General features: G+C 43.4%; 1 protein-coding gene across 5 annotated transcripts in view; it reads right to left on the bottom strand.

Annotated features, from left to right (window-relative positions):
- The window catches only part of acacb (acetyl-CoA carboxylase beta), a 133,387-nt gene that overhangs the window by 107,543 nt on the left and 739 nt on the right, over positions 1-25,105 (bottom strand). For all 5 annotated transcript variants that reach the window (XR_013578235.1, XR_013578236.1, XM_078554432.1 and 2 more), the window contains exons 2-5: positions 4,813-4,942; positions 3,731-3,869; positions 3,489-3,598; positions 814-895 (exon numbers count right to left, since the gene is read on the bottom strand). Coding sequence is in view for 3 of the 5 variants with exons in the window: in XM_078554432.1 (XP_078410558.1) it covers positions 814-895; positions 3,489-3,598; positions 3,731-3,869; positions 4,813-4,942 (461 nt within the window). In the remaining 2 variants the exon portion in view is untranslated. The remainder of the gene's footprint in view (positions 1-813; positions 896-3,488; positions 3,599-3,730; positions 3,870-4,812; positions 4,943-25,105) is intronic.

Here is a 25,105-nt window from a genome sequence, read left to right as displayed (position 1 = left end):
AAATGATGGTCCTGCCAGCGGCACCCACATCCCATGAAACAATAAAGAAAAAAGAAAGCATGCTCTATCCAGTTTCTGACCTATTTTGGAAAAGAGTCCCTGGGGTTTCTCAGGAAGATATGTAAGGAATCTAATGCCTGTTTAAGGTGGTCACTAGAATATGGCAGTGTGGCTTTGAATAAGTTACAAGCACCTACAGAATGGTAAATCTGAGAAACAGCTGAAACAGGGGCCAATTTTGACCCCCATTTGTTTAATCTTTTTGGGAATCTTAAATTACTCTTGCCACTTTTTAAATGAATAATTTTAAAACATCTGCGTTTTGAGAATTCAACAGAGAGTGCCCATAGCTCAAACAATATTCTATAAGTGACTAAATTTAGCACAGTGAAAGGATCGGAAATTCAGAATTTTATGACTTAGATTGTGCCAATACTGATCTGCACAATTAGTTTTTTAATGCATTTTGGATAGGCTGGTTGCTTTGCTTCTGATGTCCTAGATTTACCAGCATGCTTGCTATAGCATATTAATTGCTTTGAGGAAATTTGAAGTAAATTTGCAACAGAATTTTGGGGTGCAAAACAGAGTAATTTACATAAAGAATTAACAGCATAGAAACAGGGCTTTAGGCTCAGCAGGCCATGTCAATGTTTATAATCTACACCTTCATCTCATTCTTTTATTGCAATATCACCGTTTTTGCCATTTCAGGAAATGCTTGGTTAATAGATTACTAAAGGGACCCTGGAGGGTTCACCCCGGCATGAGAATAGACGACTTTTCTCAAATCCTTATTGAAAAAAATCTTACCTAGAAATGCAATATTGTATTTCTGAAGGAGCTCCGGAAGTTTGGGGTTCTCGGAGGCATGTCCCCAGCCAGCCCACACTGCCTAAAAGAACACAAGAATGCCAATTTCAAACATATGCTGAGACATAGAGCTTAAGTGATGATCTTTTTTCTGCTAACACATTTGAGATGTACTAACTTAGTCTCTTTAAATGTAAGTGGAAACTTCCAATGAAAACATTTTTCTCACCTGATGACACTCTTGAAGATTCAGGCTTTACATTATTGACTACAAGACTAGCAACAGGAATTTCCTTTCTTCTGCTCCCACCCTGATCCCCATATTTCACTTTGCTTCTTTTGATTAGTCTCCTCCTCTGACCTTAGCTGTGTTTAGAACAGCATTGTCCATCATAATTTCTAAAATGCAACTTTCTCTCGCATCAACTTATGCTGCATCTAGCCAAGGTTCTGAGAAATTATTTTTAAATTATTTCAAAATGTTCTTTGTAATATTTGTTTATTCTGGAGTTGATTATTTCTTTTAGGATAGTAAAGCACTGGAGGTGCTAGTGAAATCCAAGCCTTATCCAGCATCTATCTTTACTAAAACAGAATTACCTGGAAAAACTCAGCAGGTCTGGCAGCATCGGCGGAGAAGAAAAAAGCTGACGTTTCGAGTCCTCATGACCCTTCAACAGAACTGAGCAATATCAGGAGAAGGGTGAAATATAAGCTAGTTTAAAGGGGGGGGGAAGAAGTTGGGGGGGTTGGTTGTAGGGACAAGCAAGCAGTGATAGGAGCAGATAATCAAAAGATGTTACAGACAAAGGAACAAAGAGGTGTTAAAGGTGGTGATATTATCTAAGAGAATGTGCCAATTAAGAATGGATGGCAGGACACTCAAGGTACAGCTCTAGTGGGGGTGGGGTGGAAAGACTGACAGGGCATTACAGGTATAGATTTAAAAATAATGGAAATAGGTGGGAAAAGAAAAATCTATACAAATTATTGGAAAAAACAAGAGGGAGGGGGAAGAAACGGAAAGGGGGTGGGGATGGAGGAGGGAGTTCAAGATCTAAAGTTGTTGAATTCAATATTCAGTCCAGAAGGCTGTAAAGTGCCTAGTCGGAAGATGAGGTGCTGTTCCTCCAGTTTGCGTTGGGCTTCACTGGAACAATGCAGCAAGCCAAGGACAGACATGTGGGCAAGAGAGCAGGGTGGAGTGTTAAAATGGCAAGCGACAGGGAGGTTTGAGTCTTTCTTGCGGACAGACCACAGGTGTTCTGCAAAGCAGTCGCCCCGTTTACATTTGGTCTCTCCAATGTAGAGGAGACCACATTGGGAGCAACGAATGCAGTAGACTAAGTTAGGGGAAATGCAAGTGAAATGCTGCTTCACTTGAAAGGAGTGTTTGGGCCCTTGGACGGTGAGGAGACAGGAAGTGAAGGGGCAGGTGTTGCATCTTCTGCGTGGGCATGGGGAGGTGCCATAGGTGGGGGTTGAGGAGTAGGGGGGTGATGGAGGAGTGGACCAGGGTGTCCCGGAGGGAATGATCCCTACGGAATGCCGCCAGGAGGGGTGAAGGGAAGATGTGTTTGGTGGTGGCATCATGCTGGAGTTGGTTTCTTCCCCCTCCCTCTTGTTTTTTCCAATAATTTATATAGATTTTTCTTTTCCCACCTATTTCCATTATTTTTAAATCTATACCTGTAATGCCCTGTCAGTCTTTCCACCCCACCCCCACTAGAGCTGTACCTTGAGTGTCCTGCCATCCATTCTTAATTGGCACATTCTTTTAGATAATATCACCACCTTTAACACCTCTTTGTTCCTTTGTCTGTAACATCTTTTGATTATCTGCTCCTATCACTGCTTGCTTGTCTCTACAACCACCTCACCCCAACTTCTCTCCCCCCACCCCCCCCACCTTAAACCAGCTTATATTTCACCCTTCTCCTGATAGTGCTCAGTTCTGTTGAAGGGTCATGAGGACTCGAAACGTCAACTATTTTCTTCTCCGCCGATGCTGCCAGACCTCCTGAGTTTTTCCAGGTAATTCTGTTTTTGTTTTGGATTTCCTGCATCCGCAGTAGTTTTTTGTTTTTATCTATCTTTACTAGTCTGGCTTCAGCAATAGTTAGCCAAGCTTTAAGGAGGACAGAAAAAGTAACAGATCCTAATGGCAACAACCATTCTTTTGCTCAATAGATGGCAACTGTGATGAAGTCAAGAGACCATGTGCTCTCAAGTTGAATAACATGTCAGGAAATAGCTGAGCACACAGAGAAATAGGAGAGGAACAGGAGGGGAGGTTCCATATCGCAACTGGAAGTCATTTACAATGGTGCAAATAATGTTATTTAAGTTCATAGGTTATTTTTGTTTACATTCTTTATTTGTTTGGTCACTGAAAAAAAAGGAACATTTTTGTTTGATGATGCATTGCAACATGAAGTGGTGAGAAGGAAAGACTTATAAAGGACTGGGAACATGTGCTTAGTTGGGAATGTGTAAAATCCATAGTTTTGGCTGGGAAATTGGGAGTATGAGCATATGGAAGGAAAGATAAAATGCTAACAAAAATAAAAATATCAAAAAGTCATTATCCCAAAAATTCCAGATCTGGTTTCATGGTCATTCCCCATTCCATTATAAATTTTTGCAACAATACAATGAATTATACTCCAATTTACCTGCACTGGGATTCTCTTTGCAATGTCCACAATCAGCTCTACATTAGCGTAATTATTGTTGTTGGGTCCTCCAGATACTGGTACATACTGATCTGCCATTTTGATGTATTCTAAAAGGAGCAGCATTCCACAACAATGAAGTCTTTGTATAAATTGTCTTAATATTCTAACAGTTTTGCAATAACATTTAATTCAACTAAAGCAAAACACAATTTTTTGCACACACAATTCCTAAAGTCTACCTGCATTGGCCTTCAGATCCTCAGGAGTGACCATGACTACAAACCGAACTGCTCTTTCATTCCGAAACATTTCATAGGACCATCTGCGGATCGACCGCATACATTTAACAGCTGCAATGCCATTGTTGGCAATCAAAACCTGGTAAAAGATAATGGCACAACTCAATGGGGCAAGAATTGTGCACAAGCTCTTACATTCTTCAAAATGTGTAATATGTCAGGGGAATTATTAAGCTCAGAACTCAAGTTGTATTGATCATTTTTGAACATTTTTATTTTCTCCAATGACTTGACAGGTATATGGTGCAACATTGAACCATATGGACTAGGAAAGATTAAGGTTGAAATCTGTGCTAAGCTAGCTCAACATAGTTAAAGATTTATAATGATTGCGAGGATGAATATTTTCAGGTTCTGAAGAAAGGCTGGGGAAATTCAGAAATTTTGTTTGGAAAATTAAATTTTCAAAAGTAATCCAATTGCAGTTTTCAAGGTCATGAAGTGAACTGGCAAAGCTGATATACCAAATTTATCAAAGAAGTTGTTCACTCTGGCAAAGGGTTGAAATATTAGAGGGTGTGAATTAAAATTTGGGAAGTTATGAAGATGAAAGGATTTTGGGCAGGAATATTTTCCATCCGGATAGAGTATTGGAGAAGTTACCAAGGAAGGCTATTAAATAGGATAGTACAAATGGGTCCAAGGGGCAACTAGTTATGTTTCTAGAGAAAAAAGAAATCGAAAGATCTGATGAAGAATGGAGAAGTGGAGCTAATTTATCAAGATGGGACAAGTTCCATTCCAAGAGTTCTTATCCTCTCATTTTCACATGTGTTTCTCATTCTTACATTTTCTTGTTCTCTCTTGCACGTATGCATGCATTCTCGTGGCTGTGCATCCAAATATAGTTTTCTCCCTTAACTATATTCCCCTTCACCTGCTACCTGGATAATTGGGAGAAAAAAATGCACCTCTTCCTGCTTTGTGTGGCTTCCTGTTCAACCCACGTTTAAGTACATTTTACACAAGACCAAATAATTCTGTTTCATGAACCACGCACTACATGCCAAAGTAGCGTATACCTTTTCAATAACCCGACTCCCACCAAACCGAATGACAAACTCAGCAGGGGAGGCGACGGTGAAGTCCCGATGCAGATCCACCCTTCGCTCCTCCCTGCCCTTCTTCATGTGCAAACCTGACATGTTAGGTCTGAAACATTAAAAAAAACATACAAGATGTAGTCATTGACAGTCTCCTTCTTTCTCCTTTCTGCCCCCAGCAGAACTTATGGACTGTAAATTCTCATTAATCAAGAATTGGTTGCTCTTCATTAAGACAGCAGCATCCTCCACGCCAACCTCAAAAACTCAGGAAAAAACTAGCAGACAGCTTCAATAAAAACAGACACGGTTCCAGAAAAGGTTAACAACCCAAAATACAGCATGTAACTGAGAAAGATTCCTGAGTAAAAGGCTTATGAGCAAGACTACTGATATATTCAGAGTTTTATAGTGCTTTGTGATCACTTTCCACAATTTAGTTTGTTTCTCTTTGAAAACTGAAACCCACTGGCCTCATACGTGTCATATAGAAAGAGGTGTTAACATATAGGCCAGAATTTTATGTTCGGTGTGCGGGCACACGCCCGACACGCACGAGCATAATATGATGGGCGATGACATCGGGCGTGCGTCCCGACGTTATTGCGCACTCGTGCAATAATTTGTTCAGTGGGCACGCGTCAGAGTTGGCTGCACACCCGCCGATAATTGAAAAGCCTATTAAGGCTATTAACGAGCTAATCAACTTGAAATTTAGGCTGCCCATCCAACCTAAGGGTTGGCTGGCAGGCGAAAAGGCCAAGTGGCCTTTACATTTTTTAGGAAACCTCATCCACGAGCTGGATGAGGGTTCCTAAAGCTAATACAAATTAAACATTTATTTTGAAATTAGAAACATGTCCCATCTCATGTGACACAATCACATGAGGGGGCATGTTTCATTAAATTTTTATTGCATTTATAAATTTTTTTAAGAAGTGCTTCAATCTCCCTGAGGCAGCTCCATGCCTCAGGAAGATTGAAGTACTCTTTCGTGCACATGTACGAACTGCACACCAGGCCGGGCTCTCCCTCCTCCCTCTGCCCGTTCAGGTAGCGCTCAATGCTGCCGCTCACGATCCACGCAGGGCAGGCCTGCGTGAAATCGCGGTGTGGAGCTGATCGCGGGCGGCAGTCGGCTTCCCGTCCGCCCCCACCGAGCCCGACTGACAAGGGAAAAATTCTGGCCATAAATTACATTGAGACATGAACTGGTCATGATTCAGCTGCTCATACACTCATTTCAACAGTTGCAATATATAAGCAGGGAGTTTGATTAGACACCTCGCCACAAGTATAACAGCATGAACAGAGGTCCTCCAGGCTGATGCCTGGGTAAAAAGTAGACCGTTGATATTTATGCAACCAACACATTCTGTTAAACTTTGCACTCTTAGGCTAAACTAGGTTAAATGGGCACCAATAAAAGGTAGGTACTGATATAAGTTGATGTAATCTGATGTGTGATATACCTTTAAGAAGAATGTTATAATGGAAGATCATATGATCTTTGTATCCAATGGCAGTGTAGCAAGGGCTACCTTAGTAGTCAGTAGGAGTAGTCTAGAGTTAGAGTCTGTAATGTAGAGACAGGTTTTGAGTTGTAAGCACACAAGTGTAACTGCTGAGTTCCTTTGTAAATAACTAGAATGTGTTCTACATAAGAACTGTCTGCTGATATACTCTGTCTATGGTACCAACTCAATCATCCCGAAACAAGGGTGCAACCCGGATCCTTTAGTCCAACTAAACTGAGGACCAGGACCCAACATAAGTATACTCACACCGAAATTCATTTTTAGTAACCTTAATTTTTTTTTACAAGATTCAGATTCAAGATATGAAATGTTTTTTTTTAGGCACAATTCCTCCCAGTAATGAGCAATTTGTGAATCAACCAGTGTTGCACACAAGGATTCAAGCCCAAGTGCAGCATTCAGACTGAGCAAGGTAGGTGGAGTCAGGATTGGGGCGGAGGTGACAGGGAAAGTAGATAGAGAGAAATGAGTGGTTAGGGAGGGGAGAGGAGGTTAGGAGAACAGAGGAGTTGGGGTGGCACCTCTTAGACCAAAATGCGTCTCATTGAGATGGAGGATTACAATGGACCATGGTCAAATTTCTTCATAGTTACTGGGGAGGCATTTGCATTTGTGTGGGTGAGTGGGAGGAGAAAGAGAGGGTAGGTATTTGTCTCATTTTGCAGGGGGTTAGTGAGAGAATGAGGTCAGCGGCCCAGAGCAGGATTTCATACATACGAACATATGAGTTAGGAGCAAGAGAAGGCCATTTGGCCCTTTGAGCCCGCTCTGCCATGCAATAAGATCATGGCTGATCTGACTGTAACCTCCCGTCTACCCCCGATAACCTTTCACCCCCTTGTTTATTAAGAATCTATCTACCTCCACCTTGAAAACATTCAAAGACTCTGCTTCCACTGCCTTTTGAGGAAGAGAGTTCCAAAGACTCACTACCCACAGACAAAATTTCTTCTCATTTCTGTCCTAAATGGATGACCCCTTATTTTTAAGCAGTAACCCCTAGTTCTAGATTCTTCCACAAGAGGAAACATCCTTTCCACATCCAACCTGTCAAAACCCCTCAGGATCTAATGCTTCAATCAAGTTACCTCTTACTCCTCTGAACTCCAGTGGATACAAACCTAGCCTGTCCAATTTTTCCTCATAAGACAGCTTGCCCATTCCTGATGCTTGTTAAATAAACCTTCTCTGAACTGCTTCTAATGCATTCACACCTTTCCTTAAATAAAGAGGCCAATACTATACACAGTACAGTGTCCTATACAACTGAAGCATAACCTCCCTACTTTTATGTTCAAGTTCCCCTGCAATAAACGATAACATTCTATTAGCTTTCCTAATTATTTGCTCTACCTGCATATTAGCCTTTTGTAATTCATACACTAGTTCACCCAGAACCCTCTGAATCTTGGAGCTCTACAATCTCTTACCATTTAAGTAATATGCTTCTTTTTATTCTTCCTGCCAAAATGGGCACTTTCACATTTTCTGACATTATACTACATTTGCCAGATCTTTGCCCACTCACATAACCTATCCATGCCCATTTGTAGCCTCCTTATGTACTCTTCACAACTTACTTTCCTACCTATGTTTGTATCATCAGCAAACTTAGCAACCATACCTTCTGTCCCTTCATCCAAGTCATTTATATAAATTGCAAGAAGTTGAGGTCCCAGCACTGATCCCTGTAGCACACCACCCGTTACATCTGCTAGTCAGAAAAAGATCTTTGCTGTGCAGAGGCCTGTGTGGATGAACAGATGACCAGATGACCGAGTTCCAGGGGCAAGAGTTGGCGGGGGTAGGACAAAAGGGAGGAGGAAGGGATGTGTAGAGTTTCTTCTCAAATGGGCAGGGGGAAAGAAAGGAAGGGTTGGAAAAGGCCCGAGTTGTATGTCAGCTCGGGTCGGGGGGGATGGTGTGGCGGGGGTGGGGTGGGGGGGGGTGGGGTGGTGGTGGCAGGGCGGTGAGTGACTGGGTTGCTTCCCAGCCAGCGAGGTGGAGGGGTCAAGGCAGAGAAACCAGAGTGGGTTATTATGGGTCTATGGGAGAATTTGGAAAGGACCATATCAGGGGCAAGAAGAGATGTTCCAAACCAGTTACTCAATAGGGGTATCAAGATCAATTCTAGTGCTTTATGAGTTTTCAGGGTATTATATTCTTACAATTCTGTAGCTGGATGAGAGACTACTTCAGTGGTCGGTATCACGTTCCATCTAATGTTGTCTATTCCCCTTTCACTCTGATTGCATGATGACAGGAAAACAATTGGTTGTGGGGCTGGCTGAAATTGCCACTTAATCCACTCATGGATAATAGGTTCACCTATTCTGGACTTGAGCTAACACACTATGCATCTACAGCAAAGGTGACCCATGGAGGTGTATGGATGATGTCAGTCAGTTCCAAAATCAGGTGCTTTGCCAGCCCCCACACAAATGATGCAAAATTTCTTTTTATTCACTCATAGGATGTGGGTACCGCTGGCTAGGCCAGCATTTATTGCCCATCCCTAGTTGTCCTTGAGAAGGTGGCGGTGAGCTGCCTTCTTGAACCGCTGCAGTCCATGTGGTGTAGGTACACCCACAGTGCTGTTAGGAAGGGAGTTCCAGGATTTTGACCCAGTGACAGTGAAGCAACGGCGATATATTTCCAAGTCAAGATGATGAGTGACATAGAGGGGAACTTCCAGGTGTATCTGCTGCTCTTGTCCTTCTAGATGGTAGTGGTCATGGATTTGGAAGGTGCTGCTGAAGGAGTCTTGGTGAATTCCTGCAGTGCATCTTGTAGATGGTGCACGCTGTTGCTACTGTGCGTCGGTGGCAGAGGGAATGAATCTTTGTGGATGTGGTGCCAATCAAACGCGCTGCTTTGTCCTGGACAGTGCCAAGCTCCTTGAGTGCTGTGGAAGTTGCACTGATTCAGGCAAGTGGGGAGTATTCCATCACACTCCTGACTTGTGCCTTGCAGATGGTGGACAGGTTTTGGGGAGCCAGGAGGTGAGTTACTCACTGCAGGATTCCTAGCCTCTGACCTGCCCTTGTAGCCACAGTATTTATATGGCTAGTCCAGTTCAGTTTCTGGTTAATGGTAACCCCAGGATATTGATAGTGGGGGATTCAGTGATGGTAATGCCATTGAATGTCAAAGGGCAATGGTTAGATTCCCTCTTGTTGGAGATGGTCATTGCCTGGCACTTGTGTGGCGCAAATTTTACTTGCCATGTCAGCCCAAGCCTGAATATTGTCCATTGTCCAGCACTTGGTACATTTGCACATGGACTGCTGCAGTATCTGAGGAGTCGCGAACGGTGCTGAACATTGCGCAAATCATCAGCGAACATCCCCACTTCTGACCTTATGATGGAAGGAAGGTTATTGATGAAGCAGCTGAAGATGGTTGGGCCCAGGACACTACCCTGAAGAACTCCTGCAGTGATTTCCTGGAGCTGAGATGAATGACCTCCAACAACCACAACCATCTTCCTTTGTGCTAGGTATGACTCCAACTAGTGGAGAGTTTTCTCCCTGATTCCCATTGACTCCAGTTTTGCTAGGGCTCCTTGATGCCACACTTGGTCAAGTGCAGCCTTGATGTCAAGGGCAGTCACTCTCACATCACTTCTGGAGTTCAGCTCTTTTGTCCATGTTTGAACCAAGGCTGTAATGAGGTCAGGAGCTGAGTGGCCCTGGCAGAATCCAAACTGGGCATTAGTGAGCAGGTTATTGCTAAGCAAGTGCTGTTTGATAGCACTGTTGATGACCCCTTCCATTACTTTACTGGTGATTGAGAGTATACTAATGGGGCGGTAATCAGCCTGGTTGGATTTGTCCTGCTTTTTGTATACAGGACATACCTGGTCAATTTTCCACATAGCCAGGTAGGTTCCAGCATTGTAGCTGTATTGGAACAGCTTGGCTAGGGGTGCTTCAAGGTCTGGAGCAGAAGTCTTCAGTACTATTCCCGAAATGTTGTCAGGGCCCATAGCCTTTGCACTATCCAGTGCCTTCAGCCGTTTCTTGATATCACGTGGGGTGAATCGAATTAGCTGAAGATTGGCATCTGTGATGCTGGGGACCTCTGGAGGAGGATCATCCATTCAACACTTTTGGCTGAAAATTGTAGCAAATGCTTCAGCCTTATCTTTTGCACTGATGTGCTGGGCTCCCCCATCATTGAGGATTGGGATATTTGTGGAATCTCCTCCCCCAACGACTTGTTTAATTGCCCACCACCATTCACGACTGGATGTGGCAGGGCTATAGAGCTTAGATCTGATCTGTTGGTAGTGGAATTGCTTAGTTTTATCTATCATTTGCCGCTTATGCTGTTTGGCATGCAAACAGTCTTGTGTTGTAGCTTCACCAGATTGACACCTCATTTTTAGGTATACCTGGTGCTGCTCCTGGCATGGCCCTCTGCACTCTTCATTGAACCAGGGTTGATCCCCTGGCTTGATGGTAATGGTAGAGTGGGGGATATACCAGGACATGAGGTTACGGATTCTGTTCAAGTACAATTCTACTGCTGCTGACGGCCCACAGCGCCTCATTGATGCCCGGTCTTGAGTTGCTAGATCTGTTCGAAATCTATCCCACTTAGCCTGGTGGTAGTGCCACACAACATGACGGAAGGTATCCTCAATGTGAAGGCGGGACTTCGTCTCCACAATGACTGTATGGTGGTCACTCCTACTGATACTGTCATGGACAGATTCATCCATGACAGACAGTTTGGTGAGGATGAGGTCAAGTATGTTTTTCCCTCTTGTTGGTTCCCTCACCACCTGCAGCAAACCCAGTCTAGCAGCTATGTCCTTTAGGACTCAGCGAGCTCGGTCAGTAGTGGTGCTTCTACTTGGTGATGGACATTGAAGTCCCCCAGAGTAAATTCTGCACCCTTGCCACCCTCAGTGCTTTCTCCAGGTGGTGTTCAACATGGAGGAACACTGTTTATCAGTTGAGAGAGGGCGGTGCATGGCAATCAGCAGGAGGTTTCCTTGCCCATGTTTGACCTGATGCCAATGGACTTCATGGAGTCCAGGGTCAATGTTGAGGACTCCCAGGGCAACTCCCAACAGACTGTATACCAATGTGCTTCCACCTCTGCTGGGTCTGTCCTGCCAGTGGGACAGGACATAACCAGGGATGGTGATGGTGGTGTCTAGGACATTATCTGTAAGATATTATTCCGTGAGGATGACTATGTCAAGCTGTTGGCTTGACTACTCTGTGGGACTAGCTCTCCCAATTTCGGCACTAGCCCCCAGATGTTAATAAGGAGGACTTTGCAGAGTCGACAGGATTGAGTTTGCTGTTTTCGTTTCCAGTGCCTAGGTCGATGCCGGGTGGTCCATCCAGTTTCATTCCTTTTTCGAGACTTTGTAGTGGTTTGATACAACTGAGTGGCTTACTAGGCCATTTCAGAGGGCATTTAAGAATCAACCATATTGCTGTGGGTCTAGAGCCAGATGTGGGCTAGACCAGCTAAGGACATCAGATTTCCTTCCCTAAAGGACATTAGTGAACCAGATGGGTTTTTACAACAATTGACAATGCTTTCATGGTCATCATTAGACTTATTTAATTCCAGATTTTTATTGAATTCAAATTCCATCATTTGAATCCAGGTCCCCGGAGCATTATCCTGGGTCTCTAGATTACTAGTACAGTGATAATACCACTACGCCATCACCTCCCCCTTATAGGGAATAGAAAAGCCGATATCTTTTCTGCTGGGTGAGGGACAAACTTGAGAAATAAGAGAACAGACTTGTCATTTTAAAAATAATGCAGAGCTCAAAACTTACAATGCTCTAGTTTTTAAAAATCGCAATGAGCCTTAAAAGCAATAACACCAACAATTTGCATTTATAAAGCACCTTTAATGTAGAAAAATATCGTAAGGCACTTCACAGAGGCTTAATGGATATCAAGCCAAAGCAGGGGTGACCAAAAGTTTGTTCAAAGAGGTGAGTTTTAAAGAGAATGTTGAAAGAGGAGATGGAGGAAGAGAACACCAGAGCACGGGGCCTAGATAACTGAAGGCACAGGTGACAACAGTGGGACAAAGAGAATGGGGATGTTCAAAAGACTAGAGTCAAAGAAACAGTGTTCTGGGAAATTACAGAGTTGGAGGAAATAGGGAGAGATATAAACGAATATAAACACAGCAATAAAAAATTTGGTTGAAAACAATGGAGGACCAACCAATATAAATCAGCAAGGACGAGGCTGACTGGTGAACAGGATTTTGTGTGGGAGAAAATACAAGCAGCAAAGTTTTGTATGAGCTGAAATTTACAGAGTGTGGAGGATGGGAGGATGGCTATAGGAGAACACCGAAATAGTGGAGATGGAGGTGATAAAAAGAGGCACGAATGAATCGGGCTAAGGCAGGGGCACCAACAGCGCTGACCTGCAACTATACATCTAAAAGCACCTGAAAATTCCACAACTTCTCTTTTTTTATCCACTTGCAGCAGTGGGTCACACCAATAAAGCATGTCACTGGACAATACTCACCCAAGCAAGACACCTTGCAGAAATCCTCTTTACAGTTTGCTGTGTACAAGTACTTCTCCACTCCTAAGGTGAGCAATAAGGGTGCTTTTATATCAGAGCTCCATATAAAAGTCTTTTTAACTGAACCAGTAAGGAGGATAAGATGCCAAATGCAAATACAATCTTCCTTATCATAAAATGTAGGTCCAAAGTCTCCTATACCTGAGGATATGCAGTATTAAATATTGAAAGGCTGTTCCGTTCAGCAAGATCAAGATCAATCACACATTGTGTCTATTATATATAGGATTTTAGTGTAAAATAGCGAAGGGATGATCTAATTGTTTTAGAGCACCTTCACAATCAGAAAGTAAATCCATGTAAGTGTTGTAAACACATTAGTAAATTGCACCGATTCACTTCTAGCAAGCTTGGAACAAAGAGCTGAAAATTCCTCAACCAATCAGATTCTTTGAACTAACAGATCTTTGCCTTAGAATACACTTCCAAAACTATGTTAATGTGTGTCGAATTATAATAATTTCCAGGATGTTGGCAGTGACTAATTATGTCATTTGACCAATTCCAGATTAAAATCTATGCTGAAGACTTGCCAAATGCATTGTTTTTCAGTTACTCAACTTTTGCTTTGCCACCTGAGCTTAACTTTTCTGTCTAATTTATGGCTCCTCCCCTACACCTTTGAGAAAGAGTGTGGAGAAAAACATCTCAGGCAAAAGTTTCAATTTCCGTTGGAGGCGGAAGGGCCGGAAAATTGGTGGAGAGCAGTGTGATGGTTTGCCAGGTTAGTTCCACCACTGGCCAGTGGGTGGTGGGAGATGTAGCTACCCTCCCACAAGCAGCGGGTAGCCCATTAAGTCAATTAAAGAGCCAATTAAGGCTAATGTTCTGAGGCCAGGTGGAGTTTTCCCATCAGCTGGTGGGTCCCACACAGCAGGTGAAACATGGAGGCAGCCTCGCAGCAGACTGGGGTCCAGTCCTCTGTAACTGACAAACCAAGATAGTTATGCTGCAGCCGCACTGTGGAGGGGAACCGCCTCCACAATAATGGTCTGGCAGCTGTGGCCAGAAATCCATGAACTCTCTACACTTATTGCAGATGAAGGAGGACAGGATGAAAGTTGGCACGGCAGTTTGTACAAGATTTGGCACACTACATTCTCTTCCTGCTGGTAAACTTATTGGAATTTGGAACTTGGATTTTTCCAGGAACTTAACACTATGATACTATTATGGCATTACCATCCTTTTAAGAGAAATGAACGGTACAAATATCCCATTTTGCGAGAGGATAAAAATGATACCTCTAGAATTGATACAGGAAAAATAATTATTCCTTTAATGGACAACAATAATTTTGCACCAGAGAAAGGGAACAAATCTCCTTGCATTCCAGCCAACAATCATCAACTGCTCCAGCACTATATCAATATTAGAAAGCTACAAATGTTGATTGTGGTTTACTGATTAGCACAAGGGCACTGCTAGAAATTAAAGGACAATAAAATTAGAAAGGTTAAAAAAATCAGCAGCAGCACTGTAATTCTTTAGATAGAACAGACACAGAGTCAAAGTAATTTACGGTGCAGAAGGAGGCTATTCCACCCATCAAGTCCATGCCAGCTCTTAAACTAGTCGGTCACGCTCCCCCGCTCCATCCGTATAGCCCTGCAAGTTTATTTCCTTCAAATGCCCATCCAATTTCCTTTTGAAATCATTGATTGTCTCTGCTGCCATCACCCTCATTGGCAGAGTGTTCCAGGTTATTACCACTTGCTGTATAAAAAAGTTCTTCTTCACAATATCTCTTGACCAAAGCTTTGCATCCACGTCCCCTAGTCCTTCCACCATAATGGGGACAGTGTTACCACACCTACCTTATCTAAACCTGTCATAATCTAGCACACCTCTATCAAATCTCCCTTCAATGTCCTTTGCTCCAAAGAAAACAAACCCAAATTCTGAAACTAACCTTGTAGCTAAAATTCCCCATCCCTGGAATCATTCTGCTAAATCTCCTCTGCACCCTTTTAAGGATCCACACATCCTTTCTAAAGTGTGGCAACCAGAACTGAATGCAATGCCCTAGTTATAACCAAACAGTTTCATGAAGGTTCAGCATAACTTCTCTGATTTTTGTACTCAATACCTCTATTTGTGAATCCCAAGATCCCATATACAAGAGGTACTGCAATTCAGTCAATGGACAGGAGAAATAAAACAAATTGATTCAGGACTACTTGGACTTCCATTTTATTATGAAAATGGTAGAAACCTCTTTCCAGATGCTATGCTTTGCCTTGTGTCTCTCTGATGCTCTGGTAGGCTTCAATATTCAGAGATCTGAAAGGTTTCCCTACCCTTCTGGTCAGGACTAAAACACAGAATACACTGAAGACAGGATTAAAGCTGAAGCAAAATCCATCATTCATTTTCTGTTGTTCTCGGGATGTGGGTGATGCTGGCAAGGCTGCATTTATTGCCTGTTCCTAACTGGCATGAGGTAGTGGTGGACTTTCTCTTTGAACTGTCATCCTTGCAGTGACAGTGGTCTCTTAGGGAATTTCAGGATTTGACCCAAAAGTCATGAAGGAACAGCAGCTTTTACTCAAGGCAGGATGGCATGTGTGAAGATGGGTGTCATTATTTTAATATGGCAGTATTCTGTAAAGAAGGCATGTGTGTCTGTGTGTGTGTGTGTGTGTGTCCATGAATAATTCAACTGGGGGAAGGTTAGTAAAGATAGCTTGTCTCTGGGAACTGAGAGATGAAAGGTAAAGGTGCTAGATGCATGCATTTGTTATAAGAGGTTTTGGTGAATCTAGAATTACAAGTAAATAGGTTGGGTTTTAAAATTTTCATTAGCTGATTGGTAGGGACTTGACTTTTCAATTGTTAAATTTCAAAGGAGAGTTTAAAAGTGAAAAGGGACTTTTACAATTTACAAAGGTTTCATAAGTAAACAAGGGAAGGTTATTAAATTTTATTTGACCCAAAAGTGGAGGCAATAGGAAAACATAGAACATTTTTATATTTTGGAAAGTTGAGTTCAAAGCGATGCTTAGGACAATGGAATCCAAGATGAAAGGGGAAAAGGATATTTAAGGGAAGATGTTGAGCCAAGTTATGCGGCTGTGTGGGAGGAGATGTCCTGAGACCAGATCTGTGTTGGGAAAAGGCGTGAAAGTTGTCAATTTGAATCAGTCATCGAGTTTTCAAGCCAAAGAAGTCTTTGTTTTCAGAAAGCAGCTAGTTTCTGAACTTTCTGGGATTACCACAGCAGAGCTGAAGAGAATGAGAAGTCGTGTGGTATACTTTTACTAAAGTGACAGCAGTTTTTGTCTTGGGTAATATTACTGGATTTTTATAATCGAAAATCTACCAGGGAACTGTTGCCAAGTAGTTTACTTGTGTGTTCTGACCAAGTAGAGTTTTTGGGGATGTTTTGTAAAACTGTTTTAACTGTGTAACTTCAATCTTGTGTGCTTAAGTGTTTTTCCTTCTTGTTAATAAACCTTATAACCTTAAAATCCTAACAGTGTTACTGGGGAACTGTGCTTCTGGGATCAGTAGTTCTTCCCCTTATTTTCAAAATACAAAAAAAAAGGTTATGATCAGTAAGACAAGTTTCCCTCCGGGATTTGGCTTGCTCAACAAATAGCATTTTGTCACACATGTCACTAGGAGAAGAAATTGTAGGCAATGTCATTCTTATGATTTTGTTGCTCTTGGTGATAAAAGGCCAAGAGGGAAGAAGGTGCTGTCCAACTAAACTTGGTGAGTTGGTACTATGCATCCTAGGATATTGCATACTGCAGCCACAGTATGCTGGGCAGTGCAGAGGGCAAATATTCAGTTCATTGCCAGGGGTGCTGATTAAGCAGACTGCTGCATCCTGGATGGTGTTGAGCTTCCCGAGTGCTGGTGCAGCTGCACCCAGGCAAGCAAATGGTGAGTATTCCATTACACTCCTGTCTTGAGCCTTCCAGCTGGTGGGGAATAATTGAAGAATCAAGGTGCAACCTGAATTCCAGCATCTGTCTCATACTTATAGTCAAAATTGATAAGGCTAGTCTTGTTAATTTTCTGGAACAGATTAGGACTGAATAGAATGCTGAGATTGCTAAGAGTTGAACCTGAGACAGTGGACCAGCATGGGGCCGATATGAGTGACAAAGGAACACAGTTTGTGGAAGAAGCCAAAGACAATGAATTAGGGTTTCCTAATATTTAATAAGAAAAAAATTGCAGCTTCCTCAGGCCACTTGATACCAGAGAAGCAGGGTGACAACAGAAAGATTGTGGAGGGTTTGAGAAGTGGTGGTTAGAGTTTGGTGTTGCCAGTGTACATGCAGAACATGCTGTCATGTCTTCAGATTATGCTGCCGAGGTGTAGTACAGTACAAGATGCACTGCAGCAACTTGCCAAGGCTCCTTCAATATTACTTTCTAAACCTGTGACCTCTACCATCTGGAAGACCAAAGACAGATGCATGAGAACATCACTACCTGCAAGTTCCCCTCCAAGTCCCGCACCATTTTGACTTAGAAATATATTGCCACTCCTTCACTGTCACTGGATCAAAATCCTGGAATTCCAATCCTAAAAAGCAGGTGTACCTATAGGTGTACCTATACCACCTGGACTGCATCAGTTCAAGAAAGCAGCTCACCGGCACTTTCTTAAGGATGAATGGGCAATAAATGCTGGCATTGCCAAATGTGCTCACATTCCATGAACAAATTTTTGAAAACACCATGGAGTGGAAGCCTATGAAAAAAACTATCCAGCTCAAGCTTCGATTGGCTTAGTCACAGATTTGTACCTAGGCATGAGCATATAAACAAATCTAATGTGATACAATGTTAATCCAAAGCCCTATCCTGATCTATTGGTTCAATAGTTAGTTCATTGATGAAGTAATGGAGAAAGGTGAAGATAGTAATGCAGTTCATGTTGTGGACATGGACTTTCAAAAGACATTTGACTAAGTAATAGATTGTTGGCAAAATTGAAACCCATGGGATTAAAGGGATAATGGCTGCATAAGTACAAAACAGTCTAAGGGATAGGAGTAGAGAGTAGCAGTGAACAGTGTTTTCCAGACTGGATGCAAGTGTGCAGTGGTATCCCCAGGGATAAGCGTTGGAGGAACTGCTCTTTTTAATATGTTTAATGTCCTGGACTTGGTATGCAGGGCGTAATTTCAAAGTTTGCAGATGGCATGGAACTCAGACATGTTATAAACAGCAATAACATAGCAACAGGCTTCAGGACCCAAATAAAAAGAAAAGTGCTTGTAAAACTCAGCAGGTCTGGCAGCATCTGTGAAGAGAGAAAAACAGAGTTAATGACCTGAATTTCACACTCACTGGGTGCGCGTGATCGGTGGGCAGTGTCTGCTTCCGCTGGCGAATGTTGGAATGATGCAATTTCACACTGGCTGGCCAATTAAGGGCCAGCCCAAGCAGCGCCCTGAAGGCTGCCTGCTGGGCATGGCAGATGGGATGTCAATGCTGGTGGACACTCTGCCCCACGAATCTTAATTGACTGCCTGCACGCTCTAGTGGAGGCAGTCAGTGCCCGGTGTGAAATACTCATGCTGCAGGATGGCAAGAGAAGGCTGTGCCACCAGACGAAGGCAGCCTGGACGGAGGTGGCTGCTCAGGTGAGTGGGCATGATATAGTGCGCCCCACATGGATCCAGTGCCAGAAATGGTTCAATGATGGTTACGGGGATAAGGCAGGGGAGTGGGAATGAGTGGAATGCTCTTTCAGAAAGCCAATGCTGACCCGATGGGTTGAATAGCCTCCTTCTGCACTGTAAGGATGCTGTGATACTGTGATGATCTTTTGCAGTCTGCAGAGCGAGGACCAACTTGGCATGGAACTGAGTATAGATGTCTTGGAGGGGGCCGTAAGTTGCTGCGCTCAGAGGTGTGAGATGCATAGTGCCAGATGACACATATTCCTGTGCTTATCAAGGGTGGCAGATGTTGCTGCTCATCTTGTGTGTATAAAAGGATGAGGAGTGCCCATCTGACAGGCACCTCAAGCTGGCTATCCAGGGGGGGTCGTCAGGCTGGAATGGTGTTGCAGGTAGAGGATGGGCTAATGAATGCAGTTGCTTACGTTCAGGAGAAGAGATGCCATAAAGCGCTGGAGAGCTTATGAACAGATGGTGGGGTGCCCAACATCCTGATCCTGTCCAGGTTTGAGATGGATGCCCTGGACAAGAAGTGCGAGTGAGGAACAAGGTCCTCTGGTCTCGGAAAGGCAGGGGTCTTGGAGAGGCAGGGGTCTCGGAGGACTGGAAGACCGCAGTGTGCAGATGAGAGACTGGGGGAGTGTGCAAGAAGGGCAGGGTAGTGGCAGGGTCTCTAATGGGAAGTTCAAATTCAGAGTACCCATTGCTTGGCCACTCACAGTGCCTCAGTGAGGCATGTGTCTGTTTTGGCAAGCAACTGTCGTGCTTGCACAGACACTTAACGATGATGTTCTTAGACTGACATATTCTGTTTCTCCCTCAGAAGTGCCATTCTCACAATGTGCGGCTGACCCTGAGGACCCCTCCCCACCTTGACACCTGAGGAAAAATTGCCGAGCTATGCACCCGCATTACATCCACTCTCTGCACTAATCACCAGAACAGATACAGGCACCTCGAGTGCTATAGCGTGTCGGCTTCATTTCGAGTGCACTGTGGTGAGGACACATCACACTTGCATGAGGAGCTGGCGGAGGCAGAGAGCGCCCAGGACGCCGGCAGTCGGAGAACTGCTGGAGTCCAGGGCCATGCCAAGTCCGAGGCAGATGATGAACCTCGAGAGTCGTCCATCAGGTGGCAAATTCTGGATGTCCAGCGGGATGCCGGGGCAGATCTGGCAGAGATTCCTTAGGGTCTGCATACCATGGTCTCTGTCATGGAGGAGTCCAGGCGGAGCTTGAGCACTGCATTGACCCTGAGCACCGAGTGCACAGCCTCCTTCGTTAAGAGAGTGGTGACTCTCATGAGAGGTAGCTCCAGGAAAAGAATCAGCATCCCTGGGGTCGCATTAGGACCAGCAAGCCCTCACACAAGACGGTGATCTCAGGAGGTCTTCAGTTCTGCTGAAGGGTCATGAGGACTCGAAACGTCAACTCTTTTCTTCTCCGCCGATGCTGCCAGACCTGCTGAGTTTTTCCAGGTAATTCTGTTTTTGTTCAGGAGGTCACTGCCAGTGTGAGAGATGGATTAGGCATCTAGTCTTTCTGCTTGGTGCCCATCCATCAATGGTGAGCAGGAAGGTCCAGAGATACCTCATGCTGGCGGGCAAGCAGCCTGTCATCTCTCTGGGCTCATCTCACAGCACTCTGGACAAGGGCAGCAGCTCCTCTGCTCCTTTGCAAGTGACCGTGGCATCTTCTGAGGTCGCAACGACTAAGGAGTGCCCAGCCATGTCGTTGACCGCACTGTCCCAGGTGGAGACTGCTTAGGCCCCACCGGCCAGCAGGCTGACACAACAGCATAGTCAGCAACCTGCCTCCAATGCCACTGGGGAGGCACAATGACGTAGCACTCGCAAGTGTAAGTTTAAGGCACCGTGAGCACAGGATGGGGTTTTCACAGGTGACATGCGTTCATTTCATCAGTGCTATGTATTGTTTTTGTGCAACTTTGGCAACCATATTATGTTTTGTTGCTTGTTTGCAACTTTGGTAAAGCTATGAAGCAAGATTTTGTTTCAATGCCCTGAATGTCCCTCATGTTTTCCATAGGTCCAGGCCTCGTCAGTGCCTTATAATAGACAGCAGGAGCAGCAAACTTTATTACAGAGGTTGTGAGGTGACATTGGGGGTCATAGCATTGCCACCTCAGAAATGTGTGTGACAGAGGTGGTGCCCTTGCACTGAGATGGAAGCCGATGCCCGACGTCATCACACACAATTTAACAGTCTTCCAGTTCAGCCGAGCGCCCGAAACTTTGGATTCGAACCATCAACTCTGTTTCTCTCTCCACTGATGTCCGGTTTTTCCGGCACTTTCTGTTTTTATTTTAGATTTCCAGCCTCCACAGTATTTTGCTTTTATTTCAGGATATAGCCTGACTGGTGAAATGGGCAAAGACGTGGCAGATGAAATTTAACACAGAGAAGCATGAAGTGATTCATTTTGTTGGAAGAATGAAGAAGGGGCAGTATAAACTAAATTTTTTTTAAGTCGTTCATGGGATGTGTGCACCAGCATTTATTATTCACCCCTAATTGCCATTGAGGTAGTGGTGGTGAGCTGCCTTCTTGAACCGCTGCAGTCCATGTGGTGTAGGTAAACCTACAGTGCTGTTAGGGAGGGAATTCCAGGATTTTGACCCAGCGACAGTAAAGGAACAATGATATATTTCCCAGTCAGGGTGGTGAATGACTTGGAGGGGATCTTCCAGGTGGTGGTGTTCCCATCTGTCTGCTGCCCTTGTCCTTCTAGATGGTAGTGGTCATGGGTTTGGAAGGTGTTGTCTCAGGAGACTGGAGTTCCTGCAGTGCATCATGTAGATTGTACACACTGCTGCCACCCTGTGTTGGTGGTGGAGGGAGTGAATGTTTGTGGATTGGGTGCCAATCAAGTGGGCTGCTTTGTTCTGGATGGTGTCAAGCTTCTTGAATGTTGTTGGAGCTGCACTCATCCAGGCAAGGGGAGAGTATTCCATCATACTCTTGACTTGTGCCTTGTAGATGGTGGGCAAACTTTGGGGAGTCAGGAAGTGAGTTACTCACCACAGGATTCCTAGCCTCTTGACCTGCTCTTGCAGCCACAGTATTTATATGGCTAGTCCAGTTCAGTTTCTGGTCAACGGTAACCCCCAGGATGTTGATAGTGGGGCATTCAGCAATGGTAATGCCATTGAATGTCTAGGGCCATTGGTTAGGTTCTCTCTTGTGGGGGATGGTCATTGCCTGGCACCTGTATGGCACAAATGTTACTTGCCACTTGTCAGCCCAAACCTTGATATTGTCCAGGCCTTGCTGCGTTTGGACATGGACTGCTTCTGTATCTGAGGAGTCGTGAATGGTGCAGAACATTTTGCAATCATCAGCGATTGCTTCTGACCTTATGATGGAAGGAAAGTCACTGATGAAGTAGCTGAAGAGAGTTGGGTCTAGGACACTACCCTGAGGAACAGCAAATGGTACAATTTTAAATGGGGTGCAGAAACAGAGAGACTTAAGGTGTACATTCACACGTCTTTGAATGTGGCAAGACAAGCTGCATGAGAGGGTTGTTAAAACGACACAGGGTACCTTTGGCTTTATAAATAGAAGTGAGTGAAAAAGTAAGGAAGTTTTGCTAAATCTTTATATTAAAAAATGAGTTAGGCCCCAGCTGGATTACTGTGGCCCATTCTGGGCACCACACTTTAGGAAGATGCCAATGCCTTAGATAGGGTGCAGGGGAGATTTAGTAGAATGATACCAGGGATGAAAGACTTCAATTAAGTGGAGAGATGAGAGAAAATATCATTGTTCTTCTTAGTGCAGAGAAGGTTATGGGAGATATGATTGAGGTGTTCAAAATCATGAAAGATTTTGATAAGAATAAATAAGGATGAATTGTTACTGCTGGTAGGAGAGTCAGTAACCAGAGGACACAGATTTAAGTTAATTGGCAAAAGAAACAGAAGCGACATGAAGGGCAAAAAGTTTGCACGAGTTATGATCTGAAATGTACTGCCTCAAAGAATGATGGAAGCAGATTCAATAATAGCTTTCAAAAGGAAATTGGACAAATAACTGAAAAAAAAATTCAAGGCTACAGGGAAAATAAAATAGGAAGTGGGGTTAATTGGGTAGCTCTTTCACAGAGCCTGCGCAGGCACAAAGAGTCAAATAGCCTTCTTCTGAGATGTATCCTTCTATGATTCGACAAAGGCCCATGGCATTATGCAAAGTACTGCAAGAATCTCCTCAATACGTGTCCTGGCCAACTTTCCCCTCTCAATCAACACCATCAAAAAACAGGATGTCTGGATATTCCTCTAATTGCTTTCTGTGGGATCTTGTGCAAAATTGTTACATTTGCCTCCCAACAGTCACTGCAATTTAAAACAATTCATTGTATGTGAAGTGCTTCATGACATTTCTAATAAGGCATTGTACAAATAGAGTTTTTTCTTTTTAAAACAGACACACCAGTTTACACAGTTAGCTGTAATCTCAGCTTGAACTGCAGTGGTAGAGGATCTCAGTATCACTAAGTTGATGGAGAGACGAGTACAGGAATGAAATAAAAATAATCCAATGTTTCACTCATGATTACTGTCTAGTGACTCCTGCTGAAAATTATGTGAAGAAAGATCTGGGCTCAGTTGTGCTATTTCTCACAGTCACTTAGTCCGCCAACACTCACTTTCTAACCTGATTAGCAACAAACATAAAACAAAAGCAGAAACAGAAAAACCTGGAAAAACTCAGCAGGTCTGGCAGCATCGGCGGAGAAGAGTACAGTTGACGTTTCGAGTCCTCATGACCCTTCAACAGAACTAAGTAAAATTTTTGCTTTGGATTTCCAGCATCCGCAGTTTTTTGTTTTTATAGCAACAAGCATACGTGAGAGCAAGGTGCCAGCTTGTAGCTGAACATCAAACACAATGTCCTAGAGAAAAAGGACAAACGAAAAGGCACTTTCCTTCACCCTAAACTGGACGGCACCTTTTGCGCAAAACGTAATCACAATGTGAAGGTTGACTTTAAAACAAATTAGCCTCAAACAGGCATTGAAGACCCTTACAAACAAATGCATATTTTCAACGGAAGAGAAGTTCACACAAAAGGATTGTTTTAAACAAAGTTGGTAAGGAGCAGCCTTTTAATAGGCATCTGGATCTCACTGAAATCACACATACTTTGCTAAACCAAAACCATTTTTCATATTTGCAAATGGAAATTGCATATTCCTCATTAGCATATTACACCTCTAACTTTTTACCTAGCCTCACCTTCCTCCAGATAAATAAGCTTATCCTGTCTGTTACTGTCATATTGTCAATTCAAACTTTCATGAATTGGTGAACCTTTGCTGTACTGACATACTCCCTAGGGATCTCCTTTATTACTTTTCAAAAAATGTCATCAGTTCTTTAAAAGGAATACATTAAATTATTCCAGAAAACATTTTTATTCATATAAACTAATAGAAATGAGCATCACAGTAGGCCAACAGCTGCATAAAGCTACAGACATTTATTGACAGTTAGCAGATGATTTTAGGGTTTCCCTCAATTCTGAGAATTTGAGTTTGGTAACTTATGCCATCAAGTGTTTTGAATCCAGGAGGATGGATGGGGAAAAAGTGGGAAAGATGAAGAAAGAGTCACCCCTTATGGCCATGAGCATCTCCCTCCTCTGTGAATTAATTCTCAAGGAGCCAGAATAGAAATGTGCAAGTTCTGTCCCAAGCCACACATCACCCTGACTGGGACATGACACTTTTTTTTTAACATTGGTGGATCGATATCCTGGAATTCCCCACCTAGCACCTTTGTGGGAGCACTGCTGCCATAAGGAGTACAGTGGTTCAAGGAGAAAAGTCATCATCTTCTGAGGGCAACTAGGTCTGAGCAATAACTACAACCTTACCATTGTCACCTATATCCTGATTATTAGTGACGTCGGCTTGAGTGTAAACCTTCAGCTTGCATTCTTGTGTAGGACAATGCAGAGTGCAGGGAAACTCTAAAGGGGATCAGTGTTTTTTTTAAATATATTTAAAGTGAGGCCAGATTTTATCCCCCCCTTTCTCCCTGATCTCCTGAGAGCACTGACTTAGTGACTCTCACTGAGATGTGCATTCACAGACGATGGCAACTCACTGCAAGGGCCTTCGACATGATGCATAATAAGTGATAAGCTATTCAGTCATAGAGGACATCAGAGCCAAACTCCGAGTCTGTAAAGGCACACTAAGTTTGTGCCTTTACTCACAAGACATTGGAGATAAGGAAAAAAAAAAGCATGTCTTTATTTAGTACCTTTCATCCTCAGGACGACCTCAGGACGTTCCAAAGCAGTTTTGTTACTAATGAGTCATTACTTTTTGAAGTGGACTCATTATTGTATCATAAGGAAACACACCAGCTAATTGTTGTGTACAACAAATTCCACGAATAACAAATGGTTAGGTGCATTATGCTAATTTTTCATACTCTATTGGCCAACAGATCAATTCAAAACTG

Source organism: Cetorhinus maximus, chromosome 12 (assembly GCF_964194155.1).
Source record: "Cetorhinus maximus chromosome 12, sCetMax3.hap1.1, whole genome shotgun sequence".
Classification (NCBI taxonomy): Eukaryota; Metazoa; Chordata; class Chondrichthyes; order Lamniformes; family Cetorhinidae; genus Cetorhinus; species Cetorhinus maximus.
This window is presented reverse-complemented; position numbering and strand designations above follow the sequence as displayed.